Source organism: Osmerus mordax, chromosome 12 (assembly GCF_038355195.1).
Source record: "Osmerus mordax isolate fOsmMor3 chromosome 12, fOsmMor3.pri, whole genome shotgun sequence".
NCBI classification, from domain to species: Eukaryota; Metazoa; Chordata; class Actinopteri; order Osmeriformes; family Osmeridae; genus Osmerus; species Osmerus mordax.
The window spans coordinates 15,429,775-15,452,697 of NC_090061.1; the positions used below are offsets into that span (position 1 = coordinate 15,429,775).

At 42.2% G+C, this 22,923-nt stretch overlaps 1 protein-coding gene across 1 annotated transcript in view; it reads right to left on the bottom strand.

The window, feature by feature from the left end:
• The window catches only part of abcb7 (ATP-binding cassette, sub-family B (MDR/TAP), member 7), an 80,155-nt gene that overhangs the window by 42,644 nt on the left and 14,588 nt on the right, over window positions 1–22,923 (bottom strand). Inside the window, exons 6-10 of the mRNA XM_067247763.1 lie at window positions 17,139–17,407; window positions 16,406–16,494; window positions 16,090–16,177; window positions 5,652–5,826; window positions 5,243–5,400 (exon numbers count right to left, since the gene is read on the bottom strand). Coding sequence (XP_067103864.1) covers window positions 5,243–5,400; window positions 5,652–5,826; window positions 16,090–16,177; window positions 16,406–16,494; window positions 17,139–17,407 — 779 coding nt within the window. The remainder of the gene's footprint in view (window positions 1–5,242; window positions 5,401–5,651; window positions 5,827–16,089; window positions 16,178–16,405; window positions 16,495–17,138; window positions 17,408–22,923) is intronic.

The following is a 22,923-nucleotide window of genomic DNA, read 5'->3' on the forward strand; positions in this document are numbered from 1 at the left end:
CAAAGCATTCTTAGTTGTCATTTATCGGCCACCAGGTCCGCTAGCCGACTTTGTGGAGGAGCTGGAAATGCTCCTCAGCGTCCTCCCGGATGATGGAACCCCGCTGATGATCCTTGGGGACTTCAACATCCACCTCGAAGGAACGCAGACACCCTTCGCGCAGCTGAGAGGACATGGTGCAAGTCCAAAGATGGACTGGACCTCGATAAGTATCACTCCCTCCTTAAATCCTTTTCTGCTCACATAACTGGTGCTAAAACTCACTATTTCTGAACAAAATTAACTCTGCTTGGAACCCTCACAAACTTCTGTACCTTCTCCACCCCCTCCTTAATCCACCTCCCCCACCCCCCTCCCTGTCAACAGATGACTTCTCCTCCTTCTTTGAGAAGGAAGTTGTTGATATTAGTAGCCAGTTCCCTGAACCTATGTTTCCTACTCACTCACCCTCTATGACTGATCCAACTACGCCACCTGTCCGACCGCCACCTACGGTCGTCTTCTGACAACCGTCTGGTGGTCCCACCGCTCAAGAGCGCCCGGTCCCAACACAAGCTCTTCTCCTGTCTGGCCCCCCAATGGTGGAATCAACTCCCCACCTCCATGAGGGACACTGACTGTCTCCCCACCTTCAAGAAAAGGCTCAAGACGCACTTGTTCCGGGAGTACAATGGCACTTAGGAATGCTTGGCTGGACCTGATGTTAGTTTCCTCCAGGATCACAATGACTCGTATTGAGAGACTTGTTGCTCTTGTTGGTTAGTTGTAACGGTTTCAAATTATTGTACTCGCTGTGAAATATTTTTACTGTTGATTGTTTTTTCTACAGGTACACTCTTGCACTCTTGTGGGGAGTTTCATGTTGTTCAATTGTAACTTGTTTAACTGCATGCTCCTATGGTTCTTCCCTTTGGCACTTACTTGGTTTTCCACAATGTATGCTTCATGTTTTGGCTGCTCACAATGTTTGGGGCTATCTCGTTGTTATGATCAGTGACCTCTTGGAAGTCGCTTTGGATAAAAGCGTCTGCTAAATGCATAAATGTAAATGTAATGTAAACTAAATGTCTAAACTCTTTCCTTCCCCTGTCCGAGGCAGATATATCTGACCTCATCCTCTCTCATCACCCCAGCTCCTGTCCCCTTGATCCAGTCCCCTCTATTCCAATCCATCTCTCCCTCTATCATAACTTTTCTTCTCGATGTCCTTTACTTTTCTCTTACTTCTGGCACCTTCCCCTCTGCCTTCAAACAGACCCGGGTTACCCCTCTACTAAAAAAAAAACCTCCCTTAACCCTGCCGTCCTCCAACTCCAGAACTACAGACCAGTATCACTGCTACTCTTCTTTTCAAAAACAATTGAACATGCTGTAACTAACCAACTGTCAAACGTTCTCTCTCTCAGAACAGCCTACTAGACCTCAACCAATCAGGCTTCAAGACTGGTCACTCCACAGAAACTGCCCTCCAGTCAGCCAGAGCTGCTCCAAGGTAATCCGTTATCATCCTGCTGGATGCAGCATTTGATACAGTCAACCATCAGATCCTGCTCGCTAGACTTTCTGAGATGGGCATCTCTGGCACTGCACTTCAGTGGATCACATCCTACCTGTTGGGAAGATCCTACCAGGTCTCCTGGGGAGGCAAAGTGTCAGCCCCCCGCCAGCTCTCCACTGGTGTCCCACAGGGCTCTGTCCTTGGACCCCTCCTCTTCTCCCTGTACACCACTTCACTAGGACCAATCATCACCTCCCATGGCTTCTCCTACCATTGCTACGTTGACGACACGCAGCTGTACCTGTCGTTCCCCCCCGACCGATCCGGAGATCTCAGCTAGGATCGAGGCCTGCCTCACAGACATCTCCTCCTGGATGACCGAGCACTACCTCCAGCTGAACCTCACCAAAACAGAACTCCTCATCATCCCGGCCAAACCCTCCATCTCCCACGATCTCTCAATCACCCTGGGATCTGCGACGGTGACCCCTTCCATCCTCTGCCAGGAACCTTGGGGTTACCATGGATGACAAGCTCTTCCTCACAGCCCACATTGCTGCGGTCTCCCGGTCGTGTAGATTCACCCTCTACAACATCCGTAGGCAGGTGCAGCGGTGAACAGGACTGCACCTGCCTACATCCAGTCTCTCCCTCCAGCCTTACACCCCCACACGCCACCTTTGGTCTTCTTCTGACAATCGTCTGGAGGTCCCACCTCTCAAGAGCGCCCGCTCCCAATCCAAGCTCTTTTCCTGTCTGGACCCCCAAAGGTGGAATCATCTCCCCACCTTAATCAGAGATACTGTCTCCCCACCTTCAAGAAAAGGCTAAAGACGCACTTGTTCCGGGAGTTCAACAGTACTTTTTCAGTCATTTAGCAGACGTTCTTATCCAGAGCAACTTACAGTGCATTGTGACAAATGAATCGTGCAGCTAAAAACGCAGGTTTTATTTAGGCTACTACCGCTGACCTCCTTGTCCATTCTTTGTTTGTCTATGAGTGCGGCGACTCCCTTTCTCATTGGCTATCAATTAGGTGTGCGTTGGTAATACAACTGTCTTTAATACAAGTGTTCTACATTGTGTAGAAATCTGAAGCAGCATGCCTAAACATTCATACACGTTAGCTTTCAAGCAGAAAGCTGTGCAGAAAGTTATGTACATGTGTAATAAATACTGGGGTTGAATTTAACCAATTAAGAACTACATGCTCTTGTGTTTCTTCCTATTGGCACTTATTTGCTTATCACAATGTATGCTCATGTTTTGGCTACCCGCAATGTTTTTGGGGCCATCTTGCTGTTTATGATCATTGACCTATGCACTTATTTTTGTAAAGCTCTCTCTTGGAAGTCGCTTTGGATAAAAGCGTCTGCTAAATGAATAAATGTAAATGTGAATCTTGCATCATGACCCTCCAATTAAATGAGGAACATCTGTATACAGACAGGGCTCTAGAGTGCGACCAATTTGGTAACTAACCTCCTCGCATCCGCTGTCTCTCCACAAACAAAGCGTTTGTTATCCTAAGACGGAACTGACACTCATGGTTGGATCATATCGTGGTCTAAACCAATCAGAGACAGAGATGGGGCGGGTCTTTGCCTCTGATTGGCTGTGGTCCAGATATTCCTGTAGCTCCGTGCTGTGTGATTGAAATTACGACCTGAGCACCAGAGAATCAGTTTAGCAGACCTGGGCATTGTATGGCCCGCGGGCCATAACCGGCCACAGGCTGTCTCAATCCGGCCCACGTGAGGTAAATCAAAAATTTTAAATAAATAAATGTGTTGAGCGGTAGTAAATATGTAGTCCTGAAAGACTACAGTGATCAGGCGATTTACATATGTGCGCTTGCGCAACCTCACCGACAGGAGAGTTAGCTGTTGGTTAGCCCTCGAAAAGGAAAAACTTTTCCACTTATTAACTTTTAACAAGACATGGACTTCTAAGTATCTGTTTACTGAGGTCAAAGTGAAAGCTGTGAAGAAAAACTAACGCGGACATAATAAGAACTTGACTGATTCAGTGGGCGCGGGCTGATGGTTTGCTAGTTGAACTGCAGACCCTGATCATTACCCGTCAGCTGTCCTTCGCATATCCACCTCAGACATTCAGGCAGATTTCCATGCACTTGTTCAAGCCCAGTGGATTTGTCTCACAGAACAAAATGAACTGAAAAAAACGTATTGCTTTTTGTATAAAGTTGATCAATTCCACATCTTTAACATACTGCAAAACAACTTTTCAGTGTTTGTGAAGATTAACTGGTTACAAATAAAATGAAACACTGTTGTTGTTGTTGTTTATACTGTTTATTACTTCTATAATCTTTCCTATTTGACCTACACCAAAATCTAAAATATTCAGAGTCAGATGGCTGAGCGGTTAGGGAAGCGGGCTAGTAATCAGAAGGTTGCCAGTTCGATTCCTGGCTGTGCCAGATGACGTGCCAGTTGTGCCCTTGGGCAAGGCACTTCACCCTACTTGCCTCGGGGAGAATGTCCCTGTACTTACTTTAAGTCGCTCTGGATAAAAGCGTCTGATAAATAACTAAATGTAAATTTATATAAATATTTACAGAATATCCTTATTCTTCTGATAACCAGTAGCAGCTAATCAAAATATATACTTTACTGCTTTTTACAATGGGAGAAAATGAATAGTGAGCAAATTGATGAGGCCCTCCAACACATTTCAGGTTTCTCATGTGGCCCCTTGTAAAAATGAATTGCGGACCCCTGAGTTACGAAGCTGGGCCATGGAGCTAACCCATGGAGCTAGGATTTTGATGCTAGGGAGAGTGTGGCAAAATGATTTAGCCAAGGCCATAGGGCAAAAAGGCCAAATTACAGGTGTTGGCCATCTGAAGGGCATGGGAGGAGCAAGGTGGGACCCGCTATAAGACTTTGAGCCATGAAATGTTAGGTCTCAGTTCAGGGAAGCACTTTTAAACTGTAGCACTTTCTATTTTGAAATGTTTCATTTTGCTTAAAATGTTTTAGTTTGGTAGCTCAGTGAAGCACTTAAAATATATTTTTTATATATACACAGTATGATTGTGCTTCAAATAAAAAAAATATTTACCTACACCTTATTCTTGTTTAAGATCATTTACATAATATATATGAATGTATATGGAGCGTGATAAAAAGGTGACCTTGAAATTGTGGTGACGCAAGGAAAAATGTGGGTGCACCTAAATTTTGTGCTGGTGCACCTAAATAAAAAAGTTAGGCGCACCAGTGCAACCAAGGCAACAAGTTAGTCTGGAGCCCTGACAGAGACAGCTCTCCTGGTAGTGACTGATGCCCAACACAGCTAGAGCCTACAACCTCTCATCCATTGTAAAACTGAACCTGTGTGCAGCATTCAACATGGTCAACCACCAGCTTCTCATTTCCATGATGGCTAACATGGAAATCTCTGGAACCGGTTTCTCCTGGTTCAGTTCTTACCCGATTGGTAGGTCCTTCCAAGTCTACATAAAATGTCAACTTCAGCACCTAACCTCACCCCTTGCTACATGAGTTTCATAGCGATCTGTCCTGAGACCCCTTCTCTTTTCAATCTTCATCAGATCACTGACCTTGGCCATCAAATCACACTCACCTGATGATACCATACAGTTTCTCCTCCCCACCCTCTAGCCCTCCGCTAGCCAAAACCCAGTCCCTGCCCCAGCACTAACCTTCCAGTCATCAAGCTGCTTATCCTCCAGTCCTCCAACCTCCATTCCATTACCTTAATCTTGGTGTCCACACTGAGCAGTGTGAAGAGTGTGTTCATGTCTATGAGGGCCTGTCTGGTCTCTCTGTAGACTGTGCCCAAGAAGTTGAGAGGCAAGGACAGCTGGAAGAGTAGTCCATTCACCATTACTAGGTCTCCCACCGTCATTGTCCCTGCAACAAATATACAGAAAACTATCAACAGAACAACTTCAAATAGTGCCAACCATGCCCACATTCCTGGGGTGACAAAAGGGGGTGTGAGTAACCTCAACTAAACTGGGATGCAGTCTGGATATTTCCACATCAAAGCTGGTTCCAAAAGTAGCCTGTCAATAACAGATATCTCTAAAATGATTCTAAAGTGTGTAGTTCTACAAGGGTTCCAATAACCTTACAAAACCACTTCTCCTCCTGTAACTCACCGGCCATGATTCCTTTACTTGCCAGCACCATGATGGCAGTGAGTCCTACACTAAAGATGGCACTCTGCCCAAAGTTAAGCATGGCCAGAGTAGAGGTGGTCTTCAAGGAGGAGGACTCATAAGTCTTCAGATAGCCATCGTACCTCTCGGCTTCATACTTCTCATTGTTGAAATACTAGAGGAGAGACAAGGATTGATGACAGAGACAGGAGGATGGGCACAGAGAGGGAAAGAAAACAGAAAGTTGACTAGCCTAAATCTCGTAAGTATTATTACACATAGGATGGTCAATGTATTTCGAATAAGACAGCCTAATTATGTGTTTGTCTGTCAGTAATCTGATAGCATGGTCATCTGCAGGCCAGCAGCCGATCAAAACACATAGCCTAAATCTACTTAGTAGACACACCATTCACCCTGGAAATGTATTTGCATCACAAATGCTTGTACGCACACGCTGATATACAAATTTGTAGCAGTGGATGTAGAAAAAGCATTTCATCGTTTATCTTAAAGGTCCCATGGCATGAAAATTTCACTGAGTTTTTTTTTTACATTAATGAGTTCCCCTAGCCTGCCCATGGTCCCCCAGTGGCTAGAAATTGTGATAGGTGTAAACCAAGCCCTGGGTATCCTGTTCCGCATTTGAGAAAATGAAAGCTCAAATGCGCCGTTTTGGAATTTTCCCCTTATGTCGTCCTAAGGGGAAATGTTACCTCCCCTTTCTCTGCTTTGCCCGCCCAGAGAATTTGGCCCGCCAATGAGAAAATGAGCTACGACCGTGCGGGCACAACTTTTTTCTGGAGAGACATCATAGCTTGCAAACGACCGAAGCATGGCAGTTAGCCCCGCCTCTGTCCTCCGCATATTATTTTAAGCTACAGACACAGAAACGGCACGTCCTAAGGAAAGCTCATTGTGGGACTTGCTCGTAGTGGCTGTAATTCTGCACCAAGGCAGAATTTCGGGAAAGAGACTTCAGATACAGTATTAGGGGACCACTAAGTCCTATATAAAAGCATCCAAAATCAGCATTCCTTTAAAAACAGTAACAACAACCACAGAAATTATATATATTAGCGCTGTCAGTTAAACGTGTGATTAATGGCGTTAACTAGAAAAACTACAACAGCACACCGGATCTAGCTAAACCGGAAACAAAACAGGCACGCCGCTCACACTTGTTTGGGCTTGCGAGCCGGCTAAGGAGTAGTAGGCTAACGTTACGTTCTGAGTGGATGGTGAGCGCGAGACTCCGAAATGGATGCCAATAAGATTCTGTAGTTTACTTTTAAAAAGTTGCCAAATGGTTCCATTGACAAGACCAAAGTGATCTGTGGGTTTTGTCATTGTGAACTGAGCTATCATTGCAGCACGTTCAGTCTGAAATACCACTTGATGGCCCAGCACACAGCTGATGCGAATTCTCCGCCCCCTTGTCAAAGCCAGGCGATTGCAATGTTGTTTTCAATAAATAAAAAAATGTACACCAAGCAATCCGATCCACTTTTCCATGTTGATAAGAGCATTAAAATTAGAAAAAATTATGGGACAAAAAGAAATCCAGGGACATTTAGAATAGATTAAAATGTGCGATTAATCGCAAGTTAACTATGACATTAATGCGATTAAATATTTTAATCGTTTGACAGCACTAATATATATATATATAAATTATAAGTCTATGTATCTAGGATTCATCTGGTCAAGTTTATTTCCCACAATGCAAACGAGAAGTTGATTGAATTTTCCCAAATACTGGGAGGAAAAAAAAACGAACAGAGGCTGGATCACCGGGAGACCAGAAAAGAAGGAGAGAGAACTAGAAGGAAGGAGAACTAGAGAAAAAAGAGGAGAGAGAAAGCAAACAAGACAGAGATAGTGAGAGGAATAGGGCTCAGGTTCTGAACAAGCCCCTTAGTCAAAATGGAACAGATTTCTGAGTGGGCGATATCTTATTACATATACAGCACACTCTCCCAGGCTTGATGCCAAATCCAGCTGCACTGACACATTTGTTCCAAAATAACACAGCGAAAACATTCATAACATCAGAGATAAGGGTAACAATGACATAGCTGATGACATACTGCAGCTGTACCACAAACCATATATGTATCCAATGAAGGGCTTTTGGATAGTAAGACAAAGATGATTGCACTTTTTAAACCCCATTCACTTTTTCATTTTATTTAAAAAATTCAGTGGTTAGAGTTCGAGAATTTATGATGTTCTTCAGGATCCTCACTGTTGCAGATCATTTTCAGCACCCTCCTCTAGATTCCTTAGACCAGGGGTGTCAAATCCTGGTCCTCAGGGGCCGCAACACACCTGATTCAAATGAATGGGTTGTTATAACGACCATTCATTTGAATCAGGTGTGCAGGAGCAGGGAAACATCTAAAACATACAGGACAGCGGCCCCTGAGGACCAGGATTTGACACCCCTGCCTTAGACCAGTGGTTCTCAACCCTGCTCCTCAACTACCCCCTGTCCTGCACGTTTTAGATGTTTCCCTGCTCCAATACACTTGATTCTAATGAATGGGTAGTTACAGTATTTTACGGAAAATAAGCCGCGGCTTGTACTCCGATTTTACAGTTTTCTTGTGTATGTGCTGCTTATATTTCGAAGCGGCTTATAGTCCGGTTTTAGAACAAACAAGTGGCTTCTCTCAAGATTTCTACTGACCGTGCAGCTAATTTTATGCTCAACACTTGAACGGGGGCTTATTACTTGAAAGAGGAATTATTTAATGTTTTCTCAGTTACACTATCAGGGCTTGGAAATACAGTGACTTGCTAAAGTAGGCAAATGGCTAGTAGAACATAACATTTCATAATAATTTCAGTTAATCAAACAGCTGCAAACCCAGTGAAATGTTATAGGCTAGGATAGCTAGCAAAATAACACTAGCATCGCTAACAACATTACTAATATCAACTTTGGTAGTCTAACCAAGCTCTTTGTAAGTTCGTTTTAGTGAGTCAGGTGGCTGAGCGGTTAAGGAATCGGGCTAGTAATCAGAAGGTTGCTGGTTCGATCCCCGGCTCTGCCAAATGACGTTGTGTCCTTGGGCAAGGCACTTCACTCTACTTGCCTCGGGGGAATGTCCCTGTACTTACTGTAAGTCGCTCTGGATAAGAGCGTCTGCTAAATGACTAAAATGTAATGTAAATGTAGATGTAATTGTATATGATAGTGTGGACAATAAGACACGGACGCGGTCTCTTCATAACTTGTATTTTACCACTGCTCTTCTTGACATCGCCATTCGAACAGCCCTCACTGATTTCACGTAATGCTTTCAGCATCAAGCCTACGGCAACTCCCGAGTGACAAAACACCCTTGTCCCTTGTCACATACAAAGGTCTGCTACAGTAGGCTATCCTCAGGATTTGAAAGCTAGCTAAACTTATAATATATATAAATAATTTTGTAGACATACACGCATTGTACACCATGCGGCTTATTTACCGTAAAATACGGTATGCAGAAGCCTGTTAAAGACCATTCATTTGAATCAGGTGTGTTGAAACAGGGAAACATCTAAAACATGCAGGACAGGGGGTACTTGAGGGCCAGGGTTAAGAACCACTGCCTTAGACCAACCTGGCTTGGTTTTTGCTCTGATGTGCATTTTCAACTGTGCGACCTCAGACAGGTGTGTGCCTTTCCAAACCATGCCCAATAAATTGGACTTTTCCACATGTTGACTCTAAGTTGAAGAAACTCTGGATGATCAAGCAAAACAAGATGCACCAGACGAATGGGTGTGTTTCTATGCCATTAAGCAACAATAAAACTTTATTTCTAGTTCATACTAAACTCTTTGCTATTAAGGGGAGAACTCTGGAGAAAGAGAGACAGGAAGTCATTAAGCTTTACCCATTCGAACATTAGTTGACCAAATAATGTTTACACATACTATTGACACGCTAAAAACTTGGTTTATACAAATGTCCATACAGTAGAACATCAAGAGTGCAATGATATGCTGAGACACCATTTTGGGGTAAATGTACAAATATTATGTTCGCCACATCTGCCTGCTCGTAGAATAATCATAATAAAAGATTATTCTAAGGTTTTTTCATTTACAACAACAAAATTGAATAAATATACCGTATTTTCCGGACTATAAGTCACTTTTTTCATAGTTTGACTGGTCCGGCGACTTGTAGTCAGGTGTGACTTATATATCAAAATATATATAATTTAATATGTTTCTAAATATTAATTCATATTGACTGACATGAACCGGTCAGATGGCTGAGCAGTTAGGGAATCGGGCTATTTATCAGAAGGTTGCCAGTTCGATTCCTGGCCCTGCGAAATGACGTTGTGTCATTGGGCAAGGCACTTCACCCTACATGCCTCGGAGGAATGTCCCTGTACTTACTGTAAGTCGCTCTGGATAAGAGCGTCTGCTAAATGACTAAATGTAACCAACGAGTTCAACGGATTCAGTAATGTGGAATGAGATCGGGAGCTTGGTGAACTAGCTTACCGGTAACTTGCTTGTTGGACTCGCTAGCTTGTTATGTTAATTTAGCCTATTCAGCCTCCCAGGTATGTTCTTTATTCAGGGTTCTCAAGCCTCACGCATTGACCGTGAGACACACGCATTTCAGCCCTTTCATGCGTTCTCACGCCACACCTAGCATTTCTCACGCTGAGAAGGCAACGCAAGCCAAGTTGTCCTGCTAACATTGTATTCATTAATGGTCGCACGAGTGAAGGTTCTCTGCGACCGTACGTTCGTGACTAGCAACAATAGACGCAAACACACGTGAAAGCTCGTCTCGGTGGATCTCACTTTTGATCAAACTTGACGACCCTGCCTTTATGCTATCGTGTAGCTGAATAACTGTTAATGTGTTACGTTAACATACTGGACACCTATTCAGCCTGTTGTTCTGTGTGGTATTGTGTAGTTGAATAACTTGCCTTTCCAGATGAAATGTCTGTTCTTGGTCTTGGATTTTGTGTCATAAATTTCGAAATAAATGAGACTTATATAAGTCGCACTGGACTATATGTTTATTTCCTCTTCATTTAACATTTTTTGACTGATGAATTTTATACTCCGGAGCGACTTATAGTCCGAAAAATACGGTAAAACGTAGGGTCTGATAACACTCACACCCTTAAAATCATTATAATGGCATTGGCCGCGTTTGCCAGATTCGTTAAGAAGCTCTTAACGCTAAGAGCTTCTTAGGAGCGTTCTAAGAGCTTTCTAGAGCGCTCTTAGAATGCTCCTTAGTTCAACCATGTCAAGACACGGGCACTGATTTAGTGATTTGGGGGGGCCCCAGGCGAAGACAGGCATGGGGCCCCCTTAACTCCTATTCTCACTGGTTTCAATCCATATAATAATTATCAATATAATAATAATAACTAGAGAGGGTACCATTTCTGGGGAAATTGTAAGGTGTGCTTGCCAGCAGCGGTTGAGGATGGGTCCATTTATTAACAAATTTTTACAATTGATATTTCTGTATATTTTACATTAAAATGCGTATTCCTACACTTTATGAAGATTGCATAGATTTAAAAGCATACATTTGTTGCTGCTCATTTACAATTCAAAATACAAAAAGTGAAGTGTAGAATGAAACGGTTGTCTTCTCATTTCCCCTGCAAGAGGGAATAGTGATAAGCTATAGCAGCCTCAGTTGAAAAGTTGGATCAAACGAAGATATTGGGCAATCCAGTGTAAAACGGTCCTAACCTCTATGACACCTATGGCAAGTTTTTCCCTTCTAGCGATATTTTCAAGCTTTTAGCCTACTCATATTGCATTAATTCATTAAGAACCCCCTTTGAAACAAGCTATTGTAACAACATTGTCACCGGCAGTATTCCAGATGGAATCGCGATTCAAACAGTACCATCTGCTGACTGACACTTATTTAGGCAGTGTTGTAGTAAAAACATCACACTGTTGTAATTATGAAGATGGGTAATGATTATGGATTTCTCAAACCGGTCCTCAAGTACCACCTGTCCTGCATGTTTTAGATGTTTCCCTGCTCCAACACACCATATTAAATTAAATGGGTCGTTATCTAGCTAGCGGTAAATTGTGCTAAAGAAAGCTAGCCTAGCTGCTGTTGCAAGCCAAACTTCACTGAGCAGCACTTGTGCTAGCTGCTGCATCATTGGATACCAGTGGAGAGAAAAATGACATTTCCTTCAGTAGTTTCAGTTTGGCAACTACTTGTTTACTCTCCTCTTTTGTCTTTCTCTTTTGTGCTCCGCTCGGGGAGTTGCGTTTCATTTAGCATTTTTTTTTGTTGCATTAACCAACTGAAATTGCGTGCTTTGCTGCGCAGTTGCTGCAATCGATGGAATAGTCCACAGTAGTATCGGGTGGGAGGGGAAGCCTGCGTTTACACAAATAGAATAAACGCTCTTTGTTGATATTATTGGGGAAGGTTATGACTTAATTGATTTGTATTATTATTATAGTCATTATTGATCATATAGTATTTTTATGGAGTCTTTCAAGGGGCCCCCTGGCAGCTGGGGGCCCCAGGCAGTTGCCTAGTTTGCCTAATGGGTAAGTCCGCCCCTGGCCGTCAGAATGTGCATTATTAACAGGGTTCTTGCAGGTTTCAGTAAGTCAAATTTAAGACCTTTTTAAAACATTTTAAGACCATAAAGATTTAAATTTAAGACCAACACGACGCATTACCAAAAAAAAAAAAAAAAAAATTATTTCAATGAATTCAGCCATTGAAAAAGCATAAATTTAAAAAAATATAAATATACATTTCTGCCATCAGAATTACAATTTGAGTTGGCCGTTTGCCTCATAATAAACACTGGATTACCAGCAATCTGAATCCTCTGTTGAACGAGAAGAGAAGGTGATGAGAAGTGTCGAAAGAGCTGAAAGTGGGGATCAGGCAGGGAAAGAGATCATACAGGGCCAATATGTGACAATATTCTTAAGGTGTTTTATTGCTTAAAAGTTTATATATAGTTGTTTTATATTACGTTTACTATTTGTCCATTTGTATTCATAACTTTATTAGCCCTATCTTTTGCATGTCTCTCTGCTGCTACAACACCCAAATGTCCCCAGCCTGGGGATAAAGTACAAAGGGACAGTAATTACATTTGTTAAATTTATTTTACAATGATTTAGTAATGTTTGATTTTGGAGAAGATGGAAACTCCTATCTGTATCTAATCAGTCATTATTTTATTTTTTAAACATTGAACTGATCCTGGATTTCGATTGTCCAAGGCAAAGATCAAGGATAAGTGCAAATGTTCCACTAGGTATGCCAGTGGTTAGAGCAGGGGTGTCAAACATACGGCCCGCGGGCTAAAACCGGCCTGCTGGATGGTTAAATCCGTCCCGCGAGACGACATCCAAAATTTTAAATAAGTAACAGATATTCAAAAATTTTCCAGCAGAGGTCGCACTGACATAACGAGAGATCCGGAAATAAACAGCACGTGCTGGCTATCTTGCCTTATCGTTATTAAGCTCGTTGTCAAAATCACCCACAGTTGCACCCTCATTACCACAATGTCTTTGTCAAAAAGGAGAAGAGTTTTCCAAGAAAAATTGACTGATTCTTATTTATTCACAGAAGTTAATGGGAAATCTGTGTGCTTGGTGTGTAATCAGCAAGTTTCAGTGCTCAAGGAATATAATATTCGGCGCCACTATGAGACTCATCATGGTGAAAAATAAAACCATTTGCGAGGACAACTGAGAATAGAGAAGATAAATGAATTGTTAGCAGGTCTGAAGAAACAGCAGTCTGTTTTTACACGTAGCCGAGAGGTCAGTGATGCAGCGATGAAAGCTAGCTACCTTATTGCTAAGGAAATAGCGTTAGGAAACGAGCCATTTTCTGAAGGTGAGTTCGTGAAAAAATGCATGCTGAAGGCTGCAGAAATAGTGTGCCCTGAAAAGCGACAGGCCTTTGCCAACATTAGCCTAACCAGGAACACTGTCGCAGATAGAATTTCAGATCTCTCGGCAGACTTGGACAGCCAAATGAATCACAAAGTCAAGTTATTTGTTGCATTTTCGGCTGAAATTGATGAGAGCACCGATATTACACATGTTGCTTAACTGGCCATATTCATTTGTGGTGTTGATGAGACTTTGAGAGTCACCGAGGAGTTCCTTGGGTTGGTACCTATGACGGATACTACAACAGCGGATGACATTATCAGCTCTCTCGGAGCGCTGGACAGGGTCGTAGTGGACTGGTCCCGTGCCGTCAGCCTGGTTACAGATGGTGCGCCATCAATGATCGGGAGAAAAGCAGGCGTTGTGACAAAATTCAGAGAAAAAGTACAGGCCACAAATGGAGGACAAGATTTTTGGACATTTCATATTATTTACACCAGGAAGCATTGTGTTGCAAATCATAAAAAATGGATCATGTCATGGAGGTGGTTGTCCGCACTGTTAATTTCATCCGAGCAAGAGGTCTTAATCACCGTCAGTTTGACAGTCTTCTCAGTTGCAGGGCCGCAAAAAAGTTGTCACTCAGTATTATGACAGCATACGCACATTCAAGTTGAAACTGTCACTTTGGGAGACACAACTATCTAGTGGTGACACCGCTCATTTCCCTTGTCTAAGAGATGTGCGTGCCACCGGACTTAATGCTGACATGGATCAATACAAAGACAAGATTACAGGATTGCTGCGGGAGTTTGAGCGACGGTTTCAGGTCTTCAGTGAACTTGAGACAGAATTTGCCGTTTTTCACTCGCCATTCACAGTCAAGGCTTCTGATCTGCCCGCTGACATCCAACTCGAAATAATTGACTTGCAGTGTGATTCAGGTATGAAGGACAAATTGGCCTCGGTGGGCTTGGACACATTTTATCAGTATCTCTTGCCAGGGTGCCCCAAATTAACAGCCCTGGCTGCAAAGGTTTTATGCATGTTTGGGACTACCTATCTTTGTGAACAGGTTTTCTCTGTGATGAACATCAATAAAACAAATCTGTGCTCAAGGCTAACACACAAGCACTTAAATGAAATTATGAAATTGGCTGCTGATATTGATGCAATCGTGAAGGCTAAAATATGCCAAGTTTCAGGAGCAGCCGGTAGGCCGCAGTGACAGGAAAGAGAGGGGAGGGGGTTAAACAGCGAGTGGGTCAAGTCTAATTCCTGTAATGCTCTTTAAGAGATGTTTTGCACTGAAGAATACAGTTCTGTGAAAAATAACATTTACTGTGGAAAGGTAATATTTAAAGACCATGAACATTGTGCAGTATAATATCTGTCAGCAGCTTCAGCACAAAATAGTTTGGTCTGGTGTAACACTATTGCTCATGCACTGCTATCATCTTTATGGGTTTTTGAAATGTACAAATTTAATACATTTACAAGGCAGGGTGATAACGTTATTCATATCTCCCACCTTAGTTTGTGAATAGTGTCACAGTTCAGGTGATCAGATGTGAAAATGTATCTACTGTACATTAAAATAAACCAATTGTTTTAATCAAAGTGAAATGCAATGTTTTCAGTTCCATAGGCCTATCTGTGAATAAACGTTTTGTGCCTTTGTAGATCCACTGTGATCTGTGAGTTATAATGCACATATGTAGGCTAAATGATAAATTAAGGCATAATATTGAAAAACAAAGCTAAAGTTGACGTTATTTATAGGTTATTTTGAAATTATTTTACTGGCCCGGCTCACTTGAGATCAGATTGCGTTGTATGTGGCCCCTGAACCGAAATGAGTTTGACACCCCTGGGTTAGAGAAAGGAACTAATAGATGGATAATAGCCGGTTCAAAAGCCACTTTAGAAAAGTTTTTTTCAGAAATACAAATCTTTTTTTTGGCTAGCATTTGTGTTGTTTGTTCATGTTTTAAAAAAAGAAATTATAAACCAACCAACAACTTGTCTTCCAAAAGTTCAAAAATGTTCTGTGAAATGACATAAGAGGAACAACATCACCACCCCCCCAGTTACGCACTAGGATTTACTCCTGAGAAGCGCACCTAGAAAAGTCGTTTTATTCATTGTTTTACAATTATCATTATGTATAACAAGTTTAATCTTTACCACAGTCTCTAATAGAACCATATTATTTATGCATACATTTCTATACACATTGTAAAAAGTTCCAATTGAAAATAAAAGACTAAACCCTTGTCAAATTACTCAATTTCAATAAAATCATTAGTATCGTTTCAGTATTGAGTACCGCGATATTACACTTGGTATCAGTATCGAAGTCCATATTTTGGTATCGTGACAACACTACCTAGCATGATTAGAGAGATATCTTCAAAAGACTCAACAACGTGTTACAAGCATGTGTTTAAACGTAGCGAGGTTGATGTTTGGTTTGAACACAGCTCTTGACCATTGACATTGGATATGAAGGGGAGAAAGGAGAGAAAAGGGGGGATGATTGGAGTCTCACCTTGACAGTCTCATAGTTCAGGAGGGAGTCGATGGCAGCATTTCCTGCCTCATTATCAGCTTTGTTCATTTCTATCCTAAAACGAGTCCTGAAAAACAAGATGAAGGACTGATGGACAATATGACTACTGCACAAGTCAGGTGGAATCTGCTGAACACCCTACTCTTTTGGTGTCCCTATTTATTCCCATGTCAATTTACAATAGTTCATATTTAGCAAGATTGAGCTGCAGAAACAGCCCCTATAAACAGGCAAATCATTATCTTTGAATAGCCTGGTTAAAAGTATACTATAGAATAACGATAATACAACTTACCTCCACTGTGTGACTGCGATTGTAAATGCAGTGTATGCACCTAGGGTACCCAGGGTAACCGCAGCAAAATGGCCTCCACACTTATAATACTGAAGATAAAAGACAACAGCGGAAGCAAAAATACAAGATGGAGAGAAAAAAAGAGGGGGAAATCAAGATGGGATGTAATTAGCTACGTATAGTAGTGTGAATAAACTGACGTTCAGTAAATGAGTCCAACAACCAAATTAGAACACCAAATGTTTCTATATAAAGTCTGATATATTCATACATATTGAGACTCATCACCACTAAACTCTGTGGACTGCTGAGTAGGCAAAAAGGCCTGGAATTATATATTTTTTGCAGTATCTACCTTCCTGACTGGAAGTGAGACCATAAAAGTCTGACCCATCTGACAAGCAATAGTTGTACCCTCTGGCTCTATGGGGTAACTTGGAGAATATCATATCATTGTATAAACATTAGAGAACAGGCTGGATGCAGTTTCTTGTTTCTCTCTCCGTTTTTTCTTTTGAATCCATAAACAATATTGGTGTTTGCAGCTCTGTGCCCCAACTGTGGTTAAGACTAACTTTAACCTTAACCTGTACCGAGTTTCCGTCCATGACAGCTGACCACTCTAGCCTTTTGTACTAGGATGGTGCTATGGAGGCCCAGGTTGACCATCTACTCCTACCATACCCTTGTCTACCACACTTCCTGCCTGTAGTTGTTGCCCTTCTGTACCCACCAGAATTGCACTGACGAGGCCCATCTCGAACATGGTGGGCCCAAGGTTAAACACAAGGGCGCTGAGCACAAAGGAGATGCCGCGGGTGCCTCTGTCGATGGCTTTGGACAGCGCCCCCGTCTGGCGGCTCAGGTGAAAGCCCAGGTCAAGGTTATGCAGGTGCAGGAAGACGTTTTTGGCAATGCGCCTGATGGAATTCTGGGCCACTTTCCCAAACACAGCGTTTCGCAGCTCGTTGAATAGGGCAGAACCAGCCCGCGAAACTCCGTCTGGGAGGGGGGGGGGGGGTGGGGGGGGGTTGTAGATGCAAGGTCAAAGATAGGGAGGAGGTCGTAGTGTTCAGAGAGACAGTAGGGAATAAGAGGGACACTAAGGACACAAGTAACTAACAAGACACAAGTTGCAGCTAACATTGCCATATTTATCGTCTCATACCCTGCCAAATCACAGTCACTACTGAATACACAATCTATACACAAATGGGCATGTAGAACTACAAACCAAACCCGGTCTGTCTGAGAATTACATGTCTGACTCATGAGTACAGTGTGTATGTGGGTGCTTAAAGCGCAGATCACACTCTGGTGAAAAGGGGCCGTTGTCGGCCAAGGTAATTTCTCCAATTTGTGTGGAGTGGAGTGGAGTGTGGACTGTGAAAGTGCAGATTGTAAGATTTCAAATTATGTGTCATACATTGAAATCTGAAAATAGTTTAAGAAGATAAACGTAGCTGAATGTTGGTAAACATGGAATTCTCTAGCAGAGAAATCCATAGACCTAGATTCTAGACCTTTTCACGCCTTCAGACAGGGTGTAATTGGGTGTGCCTGCCTTCGGCAAGAGCACAACCATTGTTCTCTCATGTATATTTATTGGGTGTGCTTTGCCTTCGGCAAGGGCACAACCTTTGTTCTCTCACATATATATTTATTATTTATTATTATTTATTTTCACCCCCCTAAGGATCAGTCAATATTTGGACTGTGTCAAAATGTTTGTCTTGGTCTCGATTGCGTTGCTTGTATTTTTATTTACGTTCCGTTGCACGGTTTAGGAGGTTACGTTTTTGTGGCATAAAAGTGCCTTTAGTCGACGAAGGGTACTCAGTGCTATCTACGTCAGCACACGTTAGCAACGACGCATGGATTGATGTGCTGTTGCACAGCGAGTATCGTATCGTGCCGTGGTGTACTACTACCAAATAACTTATATTGACTCTTTGCTACTACTAGCAGCATCATACATGTACAATTAAGGAAATCAAGACTTGCATGTACAGTAAGTAATGTCACATTAAAGAATGTATATAAAGTTTAAACTCAAGCTTGTGTGGTGCGTCGCTGGCTTCAGTGCCACAGCCTAAACTTTGTCAAAACAAACATTCTCTTTTCCGGCGCTTTCAAACAATCCCCTCACTCAGTGAAGTTTGGCTAGCCACCGCAACTAGCTTGCTCGTAGCAAACTTCTTTTGAATTAGCCATTTCTCCCTAAATAGATGTAAAGCTTATTTATGTTGTTGGGGGCATATTTTCAGTTTGCAGATGGTACTGTTTGAATCGCGATTCCATCTGAAATACTGCCGGTGACAACGTTGTTACAGTAACTTGTTTCAAATAGGCTGCAAGGTGAACCAGGAAAAGTCTCTTAGAAAATGATTCCCGCTCTAGTCTGGCATCTACACAATCTTTAGCTCATAAAAAAGAATGATTCGTGCTAAGCTACCCAAAAAAAGTTTGTCGCTGAAATTCCAGTCAATTATCGTTGCGTCTATGTTTTATGCAGAACTAGTTTCTTCAGAGCGTAATAGGATTTTGGTGGCACGGTTCGACAGGTGATCGTTCTACACCAATAAGGTAGCTGCTTTTTGTCAACATGGATGGATATGTTTGGCAAATAGTGGATGGGACCTTGCACGTAACAGAAATTCGGCTCCTGACAGTGTTTTGCATGTGATACACTGCGGCTGCAAAAGTGTGTGTGAGACAGGCAGATGTTCATGTTTTTCTGCAGGACTGTGTTGCACAGACTTATGTCGTTGTTGTAATTGTGCCAACACAAAAGAAACTGAGGAACTGGGAGATAACTGACACTGACAGTGAGGACTGAGTGTCCTTAATCTGTTATTCCTTATTCTGTTTTGTACAGTTTTATATATATTTCATATTTTAATTACGATAGTTTTTATGGTTGATCAGTGTTTTCATTTGTGGAATAATGAATGAATGTTACAACAACGACATAAGTCTGTCTTCCCCCCTCCACCCCCCCCCCCCCCCAGGTTAATGTAATAGCCTAGTTTAATAACTAATGTAATATTACACATATTTTTGTACTATTTCGCCTAAAGCAATAAGGTTAGGCTACTTGGAGACCTTCCACTCATAAAGTATGTTCTAAATGGCATAAATGCTGCCAATTATTAATTCGCTATCGAATCAACAGACATGTGCAATTTAGCTAGCAGGGGAATAATACAGATCACCAGTTAACTTAATTTAAATTAGCAAGAATATAGACTAATACAATGACAGGCTTAAATTAACTGACAAGTTAGCTATACAACTTCTCAAAGACGCACAATCTCAACTGCGGTGTGAAGCGCGTATCCATGCTATTCTGCGACATGCACTCTTAACAATCACATAGACGTCCTAACATTTTGTACAGCCTTATTTCTGATACCAGAAATAGGGCTGCCACGGCAAAATAAACATAGGAAACACTAACGTGCAAGGTCCCATCCTCTATTTGACAACCATATCCATCCATGTTGACAAAAAGCAGCTACCTTATTGGTGTAGAAGGATCACATGTCGAACCGTGCCACCAAAATCCATTTACGCTCTGAAGAAACTAGTTCTGCATAAAACATAGACGCATCGACAATCGACTGGAATTTCAGCGACAAACTTTTTTTTGGTAGCTTAGCAGGACTCGTTCTTTTTTATGAGCTAAAGATTGTGTAGATGCCAGACTGGAGCGGGTTGAAACGATAACAGGGTTCACCTTACGGCCTAAAAGGGGGTTCGCTTGTTTCAAAGGGGGTGCTTGAGTAGGCTAAATGCTTGAAAATATCACTAGATGGGAAAAAACTTAAGGGGACGGACCCACCTGCAACCGACGCAAGCGAGCACACCCTACAATTTCCACAGAAATTGTACCCTCTCTAGTTCTTTATTATTATTTATTTTCCCACCCCTAAGGATTCCTCCATATTTGGACAACGTACACAACGTTGCGTTGCTTGTATTGGGATTTACGCTCCGTCGCACAGTTTAGGAGCTTACAACATTTTTGTGGCAAAAAGTGCCTTGAATGCTAGCTAGTTTTCTAGCCACTTCAGTGCTAGCCTAACGTCACAACGTCAGCACACGTTAGCAATGACGCATAGATACGCCGTTCTAGTAACACAGACAGCGATATCAGCGAGCCCTCAGCATTAGTACCGTAAAAGTCTAGGAAAGTTGTCAAACATGTCTTAATCTGCTAGACAAGTGGGTTCCCCTTCGTTCTTTTGGTGAGCTACCGTATCCCAGCCTGTGTTTGCGCTGTTGCTCAGCAAGTATCGTGCCGTGGTGTAGGAGGACTGATCGACAAGCGCATCATACATTTAAGCAATTTAAGACTTGCATGTACAATACCTAATGTCAGAAATATTCATCTTTATCAAGTATTGCACAGTCAGTCGGTGAAGAAGTCAAGGAAGTTTATTACTTGCAGAACAGTTTGTCTGAGTTTTTGTGCTAGATCCTCTAGTCTTAGTCAGTAACAAATGCTCACCCTTCCCCCTTATGATTAAGTAAGCCTACAGTTAACTTAGAGGTAGCTTCTCTCTGCACAAATGGAATGTTGAACACAGTATCATTCTATAGAGCAGGGGTGCCAGGGTTACGGCCCGCGGGCCGGACCCGGCCCGACTGTACCTCTCATCCAGCCCACGGGTGATAAGGGAAAATATATTTTTAAATTTTATTTTTATTTAAATTTTCAGTGGAATCCGTCAGTTGGTCTGTTGCTACTTCTCGCCTCAGCTGAAGCAGCGCCGGTAGTGCTGATCGAGATGTTATCGAAAAAGAGGAAGGTCGACACTGAAGGTTGCATCTTTCAGGATAGATGGAAAGAAAAGTATTTCTTTTGGGAAGTAGGAGGCAAACCCGTGTGCCTCATTTTTTCTCAACAAGTCGCTGTAGCAAAAGAGTACAACATCAAACTACACTACGAGACCCACGCCGAGAAATACGGCGAGTACACAGGGCAACTTCGGACTCAAAAGCTAAACGAACTAGCATCATCGCTAAAGAAACAGCAAGCCGTATTCTCCAAATGTCGAGGTTACACAAAAAGGTTTGTTTTATACATGATATCTTCTTCAACTCTTAGTTGGGTGTGCTTTGCCTTCGGCAAGGGCACAACCTTTGTTCTCTCATATATATTATTATTATTCTTTTTGCCCCCCTAAAACTTAGTCAATATTTGGCCTACATAGACAACCTAGGTGTCAAAAGTTTCGTCTTGGTAGTGATTGAGTTGCTTCTATTGGGATTTACGTTCCGTTGCATGGTTTAGGCTCAAGTTAAGTTTTTGTGGCGAAAAGTGAAGCTAACGGTGGCTAATTTGCTAGCCACAGTCTCTGACGTTACTAACGTCACTACGTCACTAACGTCACGAAAACACGCGTGACTACCTGTAGCAGAACATTCGTTTCGCATCTGTTAACTTGATAGCTAGGCTAACTATAGCTTTACTGCAAGGCAGCTGCAGAAACGCCACAAGCAAAGAGGCCAGGGTGACTATTTACTCATTTTACTTTGAGATGTGAAACACAATTGTGAAATGTAATGTACAATATTAGCTGATATTATTAAGGAAGTAGGCCCACATCTACTTTTGGAAACGGTAGTCTACTATTTCACTGTAGCACGGAGTCAGGTGGCTGAGCGGTGAGGGAATCGGGCTAGTAATCAGAAGGTTGCCAGTTCGATTCCCGGTCATGCCAACTGACGTTGTGTCCTTGGGCAAGGCACTTCACCCTACTTGCCTCGGGGGAATGTCCCTGTACTTACTGTAAGTCGCTCTGGATAAGAGCGTCTGCTAAATGACTAAATGTAAATGTAAATGTAGCATGACATTAGCCTCTGTTGCCCGGGCAACACATACTACAGTGGTCTATGATGCATCTGTTTTCAATCGTTAAAATAAACATTCCTCACAAATACATTTTCGTTGTAGGATTTATTATGACATTACATTACAAGTAAACGATTTGTTGGTGAAATTATAATTCCCTGTGGTTTCAAACCAGTGTTGCTCACTGCAATGCTGTAGCCTACGCGAGACACTACAAAAACATCTACACAGCTGTTTAGGAAGTCAAACGGCGACAGAACATGTTCGGCACTCCCCTTACTTAAATCAAAAGTTTTTCAATAGGTGAAACTATCTGACTACTAACCTGAACTTTATTGCCACAGCCTAAACTTTGTCAATCTGTTCATGATCATAATTGATTTCAGCCTAAACCGTACAACGGAACGTTAAATCGAATTCAACCAACGCAATCGCTACCAAGACGAACACAGCAGTAGTCTAGTAGGCATACTGTACTGTAGTAGTACAATTTACTGGGGCAGCTTCTCCACACAGGGCTATATCGCATTTTGCGTTGTTACTGACAATGATCGCTACCAGTGAGCTTTTAATGAATGAGCGATTTTCCACTAAATAAATGTCAAGCTTATTTACGTTTTTGGGGGCATAGTTAGCAGATGGTACTGTTTGAATCGCA